General features: G+C 42.5%; 1 protein-coding gene across 1 annotated transcript; it reads right to left on the bottom strand.

Moving 5' to 3' along the window:
* Positions 1-8,297: 8,297 nt before the first annotated feature.
* Positions 8,298-9,539, bottom strand: LOC124803443. The gene has a single exon (XM_047264629.1). It carries the CDS (start codon positions 9,537-9,539, stop codon positions 8,298-8,300), a length of 1,242 nt encoding a protein of 413 aa, XP_047120585.1.
* Positions 9,540-14,300: the final 4,761 nt, after the last annotated feature.

Raw genomic sequence — 14,300 nt, 5'->3', positions numbered from 1 at the left:
AGCCAGCCATTCTGATTTAGGTTTTCCATTATTTCCCTAAATTATTTCAGCAAATGTCCGCATGGTTTCTACATTAAGGTTATGGTCAACTATCTGTCCTATTCTTGTCATTCTAAACCTGCAATAGATGTAGAGATGTGCAGATGAATACAACTACCAGTACAACTGCTACTATTCGTAAGTTGCCCTTCTTTTGTTTTCATTTCATAGGGTAGTTCATTTTGTGTTAGTAAATTTCATTTTTAGTTATCTAAATTGTCTGTTTCATTCTCTAATACCTTAAGTTTTATAACAATGTTTCTTGTAAATTGTTTAAAATAATTAAATTTGTTTGAACCATGAAATTTGGGGTTTTCTGTCTGATATTGGTAACTTCTAGTTACGATACATTAACACTCAATTCTTTGGGAAATTTTTAAATCTCACAACTTTCACAACGTCGTATCACCAATCGCACCAAGTGCAACACAACTTTTTAGACTTCAAAGTAAAAGGTTTAGTAAATACAGTAATAGATGAAGTGATTAATTTATGATAATGATTCAATATTACTCATGGGCTGTGCCTACAAGTGCTGACTATTCAGACTCCTCCATTGCACATCACAAATATATAGCACTGCTCTGTTACATTGTAAGTAACTTTTAGTTTTCTGATCTGTGAGTGTACCAAGTATCAGTTTTTCACATTTATTACAATCTAGGGTACTGAAACTCATTTTGTTCGTATGAATCCTTTGGAAATGTCTAAAATTAAGTATTTTGAGTTCAGCAATTTAACACAGCAAAATATAAGTAAGTGTGCTTAGTTCTAGGCATTGAAAGTAAAGCAAAGTAAAAGGAGAAGTTTAATGAAGTGGCATTAAAATACTCTGACAAGGAGCTTACATTGTCATCTCATATATATATCAATGATGCTGATGATGAGATATGGGAGCTTTGTTTTATCATGTAGTGAAACACAATTTTATTTGAGTCTCTGCAAGAAATTGAAGAAAATTAGTTATTTATCTACCAACCAGAACCATTGATACACATCTTTTCTAAAAAAAAAGGATGACACACAGCTTTTTAGTTGTCTTTTATTATTGCTACTGGTTTCTATTTCACACCTTCATCATGGTATGTGGATACATCAACAGAGCATGAAACAACCATGAATGAATACAGTCCAACCAATTATATATGGATGGTATAAACCAATACTTACAAAAGTCAAATGCTATTCCACTGTCCTAGTATATTATATCAGTATAACAATACATATAACTGCTGCCTCTTCTGAACTGTATCTGTGCACTGTGAGTGGTATGGCAAGTGACTCTTTGATCACATAATGAAAAATGTATTACAGCATAAAAGGATGAATATTCCTGGGGCAATTCGTCATTAAGAGAGAATGTATTCATTGCACAAAAGCAGGTAATCAGAATTGTAGATTGAGCCCACCCAAGATCACCTTGTAGACATTTTTTTAGGGAACTCAGAATATTCACAGTAACTTCACAATATTCACTTATGAATTTTGTTACTAATGATCCATCCCTATTCAAAAATATCAGGAAAGTGCGTAGCTACAACGCTGGAAGAAAGGATGATCTTCACTATTCTGGATTAAATCTCACTTTGGCACAGAAAGGGGTGAATTATGCTGCCACGAAAAACTTTGGTATTTTGCCAAATAGCATTAAAAGTCTGACAGATAGCCCACCAACATTTGAAAGGAAATTAAAAGAATTTCTGAATGACAACCCCTTCTGCTCAATAGGTGAATTTTTAGATATGAAGTCTTAACTATAAAAAATTAATTAATCTTTTGTGTAAAGAAAACGTATGTTAAAGTGACACGTTCCACATCATTAGGGAAATGTCGTATTCATGATTTATGGAACAAGTAGTATGTACGTATGTATGTAAAAAAAATGAAGTGAGCGTATTGCATCGTTGGCTGGGAGGCACCTATTCACAGAAACTAGGCCGCCAAGTGCAAGTCTTATTTCATTCGACGCCATATTGGGCGACGTGCACGCCGGTGGTGAGGATGGAATGATGATGAGGACAACACAACACCCAGTCCCCGAGTGGAGAAAATCTCCAACCCGGCCGGGTATCGAACCTGGGCCCGCTTGCATGGGAGGCGAGCACTTTACCAACCACCTAAGCAGGCGGACATGTATGTATGTGTGCATGTACCATAGTATAGAATTGCTTTTTATAGATTTATCTGAGAATTATTTCAGTTTTGATGGAGATCTTGATAAGAACTACAAGATCTGCTCTTCTGTTACAGTTCAGCTGGTACCCCCTGCTGATATATTCGCAGAAAACATTGAAAATAAAATCTAACAACTAAGTTAGAAAATAAAATAAAACACTAAGAAAAGAAAATAATACTCTACAAAAGATGTGTTAATGACACTTATTGTTTTGAAATGGCTTACAAACAATCTACATAAGTTAGATCAGTCTTACATTCAGGCTTACATCCAGCTATCAAGTTTACATTAAAAATTCAAAAGAATGGAGGGATTAATTGCCTAGATTTAAATAGAGGGGGAGAGAAATCGTCAGTTCAGTATATTCCAAGAACCCACAACTATTGATGTTATTATACATGAAATATCTGATCACCATGTCCTGTAAAAATGCGGTTTCTTTCATTCAGGTGACAATACTAATGATAAACTAAAAGCATCATCTCACATTACTTGGCAGAATGGTTATGAATCAATTTTATTTGATAGAGTATATCAGAAGAAAATTAAAATAAAATGAAATGCCGCAACACGTGAAATTACATTGATGGACATGGATGACAGATTGAAAACTAAATATCCTGTTCGCCGACATCTTGAAAGAGTTTCAGAGGAAATTAGTCAGTTATTCAAAAATAGTAATGTCTCCACCTCTTTCCAGACTGACAATAATTTAGGTTTAAAACGGCAAGACAGTATTAAATAAAACATACATGATCAGTCAGGAGTATATAAAACCTTATATCTACACTATAACGACTTTTATATTGGGCAGACAGGGAGGATGCTAAAGACCAGGTTCAAGGAAGACCTTTACCAAAGCAACTCATCAGCTTCAGATACCTGTGTAAAAACTCACAAGCATTCACTTAATAATATGAATGAACAAACGGAGATGCTACATATTGCCAATGAAGCAGTAAGCATGATTTATATGAAGAAATGAAAATGTTTTCCAATATCTTTAAAGACCCAGAAAAAAATCTTTAATGAACCAATAAGTTTAAAAAAAACTGCTTAAAAAACTACATTGACATGTTCAGTTTGTTACAAGCGATCACCTGCTTTTTAAGCCTTCATTCACACATCTACCTTATATGGCCTTGTTTTCTAGTATTGCATTATGTGATGTCCACCGTTTGGTCTAATTGATCGTGCAATAACATGAATTACGCAGGCTTAGGCACCATTACATGTATGTTGTACCTGGGTCTCGCAATCCTATGTGACTTTTCTCTATGATGATAATACTTCCAAAGACAATGTTACATGGTTACTTATAACCTAAATGGTTCATCATTAATAACTCCCCCCTCCCCAAACTCTCTTTTGTTGCATTGTCTACTTAATTCCTATGAATACTGTGGTCTTATTTGGATAGGAAAAGAAGCTGCATGTTAATTACGTTTGTAATACTGGTTTTATGACTTCATGATAATTACTGTTACTTAATATTTTGTTCTTTTGTTGTGTCTCCAGCCTTTGCCTGAGCTTAATAGTAGTCATGCTTATCTCTTATGTGAGTTGGCTGTCAGTTTGCTTCTGACATTCACATTTGATATTCGTTACAATCTGCTAATGTGTTAAATATTACACATTAAATGTTGGGCACTGTTATTTCCAAATATTCTAGCTGTTTTAGCACATTAACACTTGCATTATTGCCTCCAAACTAGTAAATGTACTACAGGGCACGTTTTTTTACCATGTGCAATGATAGTTATACGACTTAGTTGTCAGTTTTATTGATTTACACTAGCATGTGCATGATGGTTCCCACCCACTGTTATGCTGGACAGTAGATAACTGACAACTACGACACGTACATTCAGAAGCGCAATGACGGTGGACGCTATTTAAATGTACACAGGCGCAGATACTTGTGTGGTATAATATGCCATCGGTGAACTTCTTTTAAAGATACTTTCTACCTGTCTATGAATGAAATTAGCAATAGTACAGCAAATAAAGAAAAATATTAAGTTGAAGGCAGCATTGAGTCATTTAAACAATTCATTATAACTGCAGGCCAAGTCTCAATGAACAATCCTCTTAGCATACGATAGTGCCCTAACCTTCTTATTAATTTCGATAACTCCCGACTATACTTTTCCATCTCGGCTATCCATTGTGGTCACTTCTTCCGAATCCTGAGTTTGTCAGTAGTTACAATGTAAGGAACCAAGGATTGTCTGCAATTTATGTAGAAACCAATCTGCATTTTTAATAGTCGAGGATCATAAAACGAAGACGCTACTTGAAAAAAGGGGTGAAACAGGGCTGTAGCCTATCCCTGATCTTATTCAATGTACAATGGGCAAGCAGTAAAGGAAACTAAGAAGGAATTTGGAAACGGAGGAGGAGATTAGTGTTTAACGTCCCGTCGACAACGAGGTCATTAGAGACGGAGCGCAAGCTCGGGTGAGGGAAGGATGGGGAATGAAATCGGCCGTGCCCTTTCAAAGGAACCATCTCGGCATTTTCCTGAAGCGATTTAGGGAAATCACGGAAAACCTAAATCAGGATGGCCGGAGACGGGATTGAACCGTCGTCCTCCCGAATGCGAGTCCAGTGTGCTAACCACTGCGCCACCTCGCTCGGTAATTTGGAAACGGAACTGCACAGTCTGGGGAGAAGAAGTGAAAGCTATAAGGTTTGTCAGCGACTTTTTAATTCTGTCAGAGACGGCAAACGACTTGGAAACATGCTGTAAGATTAGGACAAATGAAAGTAGCACAAGGGTAATGGAATGTTGTCGAATTAAGTCAGGTGATACCGAGGGAACAAGATTAAAAAAGAAGACGCTAAAAGCAATAACCGAGGTCTGTTGTCTGGGCAGCGAAATAACTTGTAATTTCAGCAGTAGAGAAGATATAAAACAGAGACTGGCCACAGGCAGGATAGATATGGTGAAAGAGAGGAAAATGCTAACAGCGAATAATGAATCAAGTATGACGAAGTGTTTTGTGAAAGTATTTGTGTGGGATGAAGATTTGTACTTACGGCGAAACATGGAAGTAATACAATACGAACATTAACAAAAGGGAAATATAGTTCCAAAGAGGAATACTGAATATTAGATGGCCGGAAAATACAAGTAGTGAAGAGGTACAGAACCGAAACAGGGAAAAAGAGCGAAGGGGCGATCGTATTTCGGGACACATCCAAAATCATCAAGAATTTGATAATGGGGGCGTGAAGTAGTGGGGGGTGGGGGGAAGGGGAGAGAGTGCCTTGAATACAGTGAGCATGTTGAAATGCATGTATACTGCAGTAGTTATGCAGATATGCAGGAGTTCCACAGGCTGCAGACTGACGTGAAGAGCTGCTTCAAACCAGTCTTCGGTCTGAAGACCGCAACAATGTCAACACCTTCCTTACAGTTAATGGTATCTTTTCCAACGGAATACGAGGCACAAATTACTGATACTTCCTACTGAATGAGATATTCGAGATGCGCCAGCTGCGAGACTCTTTGTTCCTAGCGGCTACCATGTTGCTGATTGCACTGCCTAGAGTTACACATAAGGACAAGTCCACGAAATTTGAGTTCTCTTTTTAGTGTAGACTATGCAAAAGCCAATAGTGAGTTGATGGAGGTTGGTATAATGAAATACAAGGTGCTGCTTCCCCATTTTCTTTGTAGAAAGCAAAAAATTGGTGTTTTTCTCCAACTTGTTCTGGAAAAATAGAGTGGTATCTACGCTGCGAGTAACCAGCTTACTCAGGGACTTTCTTATCTATACTGCGCGTAGAATCTAAGTTGCACGTCAGTACTGAGATATACATGCATCATTCACGGCAAGCCAGATGGCAGTAGTTAGATATTCTTATTACACTCCACTCGTGTATCTTGTTTTCTTACAAACTACGCGACGGGTCGCAGGCGCCATCGGTAGCATACCGTTGCCATATTATTTAATTAGGTAGAAGTATGTTCTTTATTTTTTTAAGAATTGCATGGGTAGCTGGAAGGTCAAGTAGAGGACTGGCGAAACACAAGAACAAAGTTACAGAGCAGTCCTTTTTTAAAGAAGATGATTAAACAGTTCTCTAACTCATACAATGTAGGCTTTCACAGTCGGTGTTGTCTTCAGTTGAAACTTCCGGTCTTAGAGGCCGTGGTCGATGTATAAAATTTCCACGTAACGTTTCGTCTCCATCTGCTGGAGACATCTTCTGAAGTCGTCCGGCTCCTGCCACTGAGGCTCCAGGTATTCTCGCATTTATAGAGCGCATAGTAAAAAGCCAGCTAAGTGGTACCGCTATGTTGATGACACATTTGCAGTGTGGACTCATGATGAAGAAGAGATGGATGTCTTCTTGCTGCATCTGAACAGTATTAACCCGAAGATACAGTTTACGATGGAGAAAGAGAGCAACGGTCGACTCAATTTCCTGGGTGTGTCGGTAATTAAACACTCACACGGATCGATACCTCCACAAGGAATCAAACCATCATCCTAGGCAAAGAAGAGGTGTCATGAAAACCTTGGTGGACAGAGCCAACAAAATCTGCGAGCCGGCTTACTTGCAAGATGAATTAAATCATTTACGGTCAGCCTTCATGAAAAACGAATATACCAGCAAGGAAATTGATCGAGCCCGCCATCAAAGAAGAAAAGAAGCCAGAAGTCAAGAGCAACAACGGTCACCTATTGGAAAAGTTTTCCTACCGTTCATTAATAAAGTCAAGGAACGTATCGGGAAAGTTCTGGCCATTTATGGGATCGAAACAATCTTCAGACCTACAAAGAAGATTAAGGAATATTTAAGAACTGCAAACGACGCCCGACACCCCCTAGCAACACCTGGGGTATACAAAAATCCATGCAGTTGTGGACAAGTATATATTGGAATAACGAAAAGAAGTGTAAACACCCGCTTAGCCGAACATAAAAGAAACTGTCGCTTAGGACACATCGAAAAATCGGGCGTAGCTGAGCGTGTTTTTCGAGATGGAAACCACGAAATTAAATTTAATGAGACAAGCGTTCTAGCACGAACATCCCGTTATCATGCGCGCATGTATAGAGAAGCAATAGAGATTCACAAACATCATAATAATTTTAATCGAAAAGAGGAAGTTTTTAAATTGGACAAAATTTGGATGTCGACGTTGTGCCAGCAAAATGACAATCGACTACTCTTAATCGAGAAGGATGACTCCTTCCAAAGATAGGCATACCGTCGGCATCACGTGACGAATAGTGGTGGCCTCTATGCGCTCTATAAACGCGAGAGTACCTGGAGCCTCAGTGGCAGTAGCCGGACGACCTCAGAAGATGTTTCCCGCAGATGGAGACGAAACGTTAGGTGGAAATTTTATACATCGACTACGGCCTCTCAGCCCGGAAGTTTCAACTGAACAGTTCTCTATCTCATCATTAAAATTTTACTGGTTATAGCTTACAACTAAGAGGTTAAGGAGACAAGGTTTCTGATTCCGAGAAATATATTTGATATAAATATTTCATATCTAATTTTATTGCGTCTGCACTAGACAGATTTATTTTCACGCTGGTCAGTTACCGGTACAGAAAACATGGACACTCGGTCAAGAACATGGACGGTCCAGTCGTCGAACACAAGAAAGTACATACTTCGGGAACACTATCCACATAGAGTCTATCAAGCAACTACACAGTCCATCCGAAATCGACAGGGGTTCAGAGTGTAAAAGTTTGTGCCTCATGTCGAAGCACCATGCTGACGTTGACCTCGGTATGCAGCGTAGAGTGGGGAGTGGGCGAGCCTTACATTTAGGCCCAATTTGTAGTCGTGATGTGAGGTACACAGGTAGATTCCAACGAGCTGTCTGAAGCGGATTAGGCTGTAATGCACTCATAATACGCCTTGGGTGTACAGTGCTACGATCTCGCACATTCTAGAGCGTCTTTCGTATTAAGTTGGCTAACTTACGTTTCTCCTCTTTCATAAGGAAATGAGCGTAGTGGAGGCAGTGGCGAAATTGGGAGAGCAAATCAAGAAGGAGAAAATTCGTCCACCCTGAGTGAGTTGCTTCTGACACGCAACAAGGCGACTACAGTAGGCCTCTCTTTTCAAATTCTGGCAGCATTTGTTTTATAGCCTGCGTATACTGAGCGCTCGCGAAGGTGTTTCTGTTGGCAGCACTGTCACTTTCGTTCAGAGACGCTTCCACATCGAATCTAGTTTCGTCTTGAGTGCGCACGATTGGCAGCACTGCTACTGCCGAAAAAACGGCGTACAGTGCATGCGCCTCGAAATCCTCCAGTAGCTCCTCAAAGGACATCTGTTTGTCCGAACTGATACCAATATCGTCCATCACCTCGATTAAATGGCTGTGGTACTCTTTCAGAAGATCTGTTAAATGATTGGCGTACACTTCTTCCGTAAGGCTTGTGTGAGTAAAATATTGCAAGTCAATCGAAGGTGAACCGTACGAAGACAACTGGAAATCGAGTAGGACCACGTCTTGGACGACTTCTGCAGCGTATTTGAACATGATGTTGTTGACCCAGGTATCTGCGTGGGTTAGCACACGAAGCTTACCCTTCCGTTCCGTCAAGTCAGCTAGCCGTGGAAATATGCTTTCTGCGAGAGTTCGTAACCTCGGCGCATACTCTGAGTACGATCCGTCTAACGTGTCCAACTGATCCGCGAGTAACCTGCAGCCCTGTTTCAAGAAGGTCTCCACATGCTGCGCCGTAGGTCCGTGGAACGACTTGAAGACCAGGTAGTTGTCCAGAGCCGATGGGTCCTGCTCGAACAGCTTGACGGAGGCCGCGTGGAACTCTGCCAGTTTCCTGACCACGAGTTTGGAGTGCGCCAAATCGAGTCCACTGCACCTCTTCGCCAGCGAGAACCCACTGGCCTTCAAGTCCTCGAGAACCAGATAGCTGACCGGCTGCCTCCCAGAGGCGAAACACTTGGCAGACAGCTGCGTGTATTTACCGGGTGCCGCCTTCTCCAGGATTTGTGACATCGCGGGAATGGTATCGCAGAACATGCGAGTCTCTTTCTCGAAGGCTTGCATCTCCTGCGCCATCTTCTGCATCGCCTCTCGCGTCGGGAGGCACTTGATGATCAGCGACAGGGAGCTGCCATGGGGACTGGCGTCGCGCTCCAGCTTGACAGTCATGCGGTAGACGTCGCTGAGGTAGTTGTCGCCCGTAGCCGTCGCCCTCTGCACAGCCACCGAGGCGACCTTCAAGTCTCTGGACGCGTCGCTCTCCTTGAGCGAGGTCTCCGCGAACTGCTTGTCCAGCCACGCAGGCAGCACGGTGGTGGCTTCCGCGGTCATCACCTGCAGTGCAACAGAAATGAAAGGGACGGTCTAGTGACGGTTGAGACTAATTGTCTTGAATCGCAAATAAATGCTATTGCTGTACCTAATAAATTATGCAGAATCATAATACGAAAGCACACTCATAACAACGACAGTTAATACAAACTTTCGTCTTTTCTTAAATTTCGATTCCCCACCAGAGCAGGCAGGGTCACAGAGACTAAAACCACTCTTCATGTGGGAACGATTACCTCACTGTTTGGTCCTCCCCTCAGACCAACCAACCAACCACCCTTCATGCAAAAGTTTAGCTGTTTAATAAAACTTTTAATCACATAAAACAGATTTAAAAAATTTTGTTTCTCAAAGTACGCGAGTTTAGATAACTTAAGATACACCGCTAAATTTGACATTTTCAGACGGAAGGATGCGATCTACAAGAAATGCATTGACTGAAAGGAATTGCAGCACCAAAAAATACTTAATGTAGAGTAATGAAAATTGGGAATGCCTCTGTATAGGTAACACATGTAAGTGATTAACATTGCAAGTTCACAGCATGAGACACCCCATTGAAAATGTAAATTAGTGGTACATTAATAACGGGTGTAACAACCTGAATGTTGAACGGAAACATGCAAACGGTGATGCATCGTGTGGTACAGAGTCAGGATGTCAGTTTGTGGGACGGAGTTCCATGCCTGTTGCACTTCGTCTGCCAGTATTGGGACTGTTAATGCTCATATCACGCTGGTGGAGTTGTCGTCCGATTAAGTACTGTATGTGCTCGATTGGAGTCAGATCTGATGTTCCAAGAGGCTAAGGGGACATGTCGACACTCTGTAGAGTATGCTGGGTTTCAACAGCGGTATGTGGGCGAGCGTTATCCTGTTGGAAAACACTTCCTGAAATTCATTTCATGAATGGCAGCACAGCAGATCGAATCTCCAAACTGACGTAGAAATTTGCAGTCAGGGTGCGTAGGATAAAGACGAGAATGCTTCTGCTGTCATACGAAACAACAATCCAGACCCTGAATCCGGGTAGTAGATCCAGTGTACCTGGCACACGGACAGGTTGGTTGTAGTCCCCCAACTGGCCTCTTTCTAACCAACACGGCCTTCACTTCCACCGAGGGAGAACCAACTTTTATCCGAAAATACACAGACCTCCAACCTGCCCTCCAGTACCACTGAAGTCGCAAATGGCGGTGGTTTGGGGTCACTGGACAGCACGGTACAGAGCGTCTGGTTTGGGGCTGTCACTGATTTGTAACAAATAGCTTTTGATGTCGCTGAGCAATTGTTAAATGAACTTATCGCCATTTAACCGTATTGTTGTTTATGTAATTACGACCCAGGTTTCGGTTATATCCAAGAATGTTTGCCTATCGAAGCCGCGGGCTCCAAACGATAGATATCGAACGCGCGATTCTAAATCGATCACGCAACCATGGTGGCGCGCGTTATGAAAGCGAGATGCTACGAAAACCCAAACGATTTATGACGGTAGTGAGTGGGATATCTGGTATTGTAGCCGGTTCTTCGGGCGATTGCCTCACGCGGAAGAATCTAATTCTATGCTTATGCAATGTGGAAAATTGTTTGTGTTTTTGTCGGAAATGTGACACTCTACCCATATTTTTGAGTGGCACTTGCAGAGTCCATTCAGATTACGGCAAAAATGGTATTCTTTCCGTAGCATACACATCAAACTGACTTCCTCATGACCACAACGTCGACGACGAGTGAGGTAAGTCGTTTCCTTTGTAATTACAACTATTTTAGTAACGCTCTTCTTTCGCCGTTGCTGCAGTGACCACTATAAACATGCTCATAATGCGCGCCACCGCAGTGGCGTGGTCGATTTAGAATCGCGAGTTTGATATCTATCGTTTGGAGCCCGCGGCTTCGATAGGCAAACATTCTTCGAAATTACCCAGGTTTCGGCCGTTTATGCAATTTTCAAGTGACTGATTTTATGTCATTAACGTATACTGCAGGACATCAAACACAAACCTGGCCGTAAATTAAGAAAAATATTCGCTCCCCACTAAATGCCAGATGAAATGTCATCATCTCGTAAAAAGACCACTAAATACGTTAATAACATAAACTCAATCACCAAAATGGCATAAAAGGCCGAAACCTTGATCATAATTACGAGTGCTGTCCAGAAAGTAAGTTACGATCGGTCGCGAAATGGAAACGACTATGAAAATCCGATAAAGCTTTGCAAAGATGTGTTGGGCAGTGTCTCTAGTATGACTCTAGGTAGAATTATGTCGCTCTTTTCATTCCTGAGCTGTTAGTGAGCGCGTAAAGTTGTTATAGAAAATAGTGTCTCCCGCCAAGTACGAGGGCCTGGTGAGAATTTTCCCCTGAAGCTATGCAACCAACATTACGTAACTGTCGTGCGGTTTCTTCTTCAAGACAATTCTCAGCCTCATTCTGCAGGGGCAATGAAGATGTTCCTGCATCGTTTCAATTGGAAATGTTTGGTTACCCACATTACAGCCCGTGATTGTCTCCCACTGAGTTTCATCTCTGCTCAAACGAACCACTGGCTATGAAGACTGTGGTGTCACCGCCAGACACCACACTTGCTAGGTGGTAGCCTTTAAATCGGCCGCAGTCCGTTAGTATACGTCGGACCCGCGAGTCGCCACTATCAGTGATTGCAGACCGAGCGCCGCCACACGGCAGGTCTAGAGAGACTTCCTAGCACTCGCCCCAGTTGTACAGCCGACTTTGCTAGCGATGGTTCACTGACAAATTACGCTCTCAAGTGCCGAGACGATAGTTAGCATAGCCTTCAGCTGCGTCATTTGCTACGACCTAGCAAGGCGCCATTATCAATTGCTATTTATCTTGTGATGCATGTACCGTCAGACCGATGTTCGGCAATTATGGATTAAAGTTAAGTATTCCAGAAGCTACGTACTACTTTTGCTACTATAAAGACCTTGTCCTGTTCCAGACCTCACGCCATCCTGCGTGAGCTTAAACGCGTGCCCTTCGGCCTCCCGTCCTCGTGGATTGGCTGTCTTGCCAGTCCACAAAAAAGACAACATTTTGGCACACCGAGCGAGGTGGCGCAGTGGTTAGCACACTGGACTCGCATTCGGGAGGACGACGGTTCAATCCCGTCTCCGGCCATCCTGGTTTAGGTTTTCCGTGATTTCCCTAAATCGTTTCAGGCAAATGCCGGGATGGTTCCTTTAAAAGGGCACGGCCGAGTTCCTTCCCAATCCTTCCCTAACCCGAGCTTGCGCTCCGTCTCTAATGACCTCGTTGTCGACGGGACGTTAAACACTAACCACCACCACCACCACCACCATTTTGGCACAGACAACGAGCTTTAGGCCAGCGTAGAGAATTTGCGGAAAGCACTGGCGGCTGCTTTCTATGATGAGGGTATTGGAAAGTTGGTACAACGCTACGACGAATGTCTGAGTCAGAACGGCGACTACGTAGAGAAGTAGCTGAAAGGTGTAGCTAACTTTTACAAATGAAACATTTCTGATTTTCACTGTGATTTTCATTTCACGATCAATCGTAACTTACTTTCTGGACAGCCCTCGTACATAAACGATAATGCAGTCAAATGGCGGTGTGTTCATTTAAAAATGATTTGTAGCAGTTCGTTTTGTCACTGTGGTGCCAACTGCTGCTAAAATTGCTGGTGCAGATGCGGTGCGATGCGCCAGAGCCATACAACCAACACGATAGTCTTCCTTCTCGGTAGTGCCACGTCGACGTCCGGAGCCTCGTTTTCTTGCGACCTTACATTCTCGCGACTGCCGCTGCCAGCAGTCGTGTACAGTGGCTACATTACTGCCAACTCTTTCTGCAGTGTCGCAGAAGGAACATCCAGCGTCTCGTAGCCCTATTACCCGACCTCGTTCAAATTCGGCATTATGCTGACAATGGCGTCAGTGTTGTCTAACATCAGGTCACCACTTTCAGTCTCAATGGTAACTAACGATCACGACCGTTACAGCGTGTATCTGAAGAAAACCTGATTCGCACCTTCTTTGGCACTACCAGCGCCACTTCTATGCGACTGACGTGAAATCTGAACAGACGTCATCTTTCAGATGTAGACGCACGGCGACCATCTTCCGTTCATGTCGTACATCTCCTTCTTCGTATACATTCATCTATTCACATATGTGTCCTAGAATGAGTTTTGACTCTGCAGAACAGAGTGCTTTTATTTGGACCTGCCTGTTACACTGAAACTGTATACCAGACGGGCAGTCGAACCAAGAACCTCTCTCTGCCCCCCTACCGACTGAGCCATTCGAGGGCGATTGACGACCCACGCAAAGTTCGAGTCCCGGTCTGGCACACAGTCTTCATATGTTACGGTGTTTCAATCAGCGCCCCACTCCACTGGAAAGTGAACACTCGTGCTGGGAACAATCCCCTACTCTCTGACTATATCCTTTCTTCCAAGAGTCCTAGTCCCTGAAGGTATGCAGGAGATCTGCGTGGTGCTTTGAAGCTAGGAGATGCGCCACTGCCTGAAGTAGGGCTCTGAGGGCCGGTAGTGAGTTGTGCTTGGATAGCTTGGACGGCAGAGCATTTGCCCCCCCAAAGGGAAAGCTACCGGGTTCGAGTCTCGGTCCGATACACAGATTTAATCGGCCAGAAAAAAATTACAAATATTTTGATCGCTTTTGGTTGATTTGACAGTTAATCGGTTTCGACTCTAATGTATCATCATCAAAAACAAAAATTCTGAAAAGAAAAAAAATGCGTGTTTACTATT

Source organism: Schistocerca piceifrons, chromosome 6 (genome assembly GCF_021461385.2).
Source record: "Schistocerca piceifrons isolate TAMUIC-IGC-003096 chromosome 6, iqSchPice1.1, whole genome shotgun sequence".
Taxonomy (NCBI): Eukaryota; Metazoa; Arthropoda; class Insecta; order Orthoptera; family Acrididae; genus Schistocerca; species Schistocerca piceifrons.
This window is presented reverse-complemented; position numbering and strand designations above follow the sequence as displayed.

Coding starts and splice junctions, on each gene's coding strand:
- LOC124803443 (XM_047264629.1), bottom strand. CDS start 9,539: ATGACCGCGGAAGCCACCACCGTGCTGCCTGCGTGGCTGGACAAGCAG.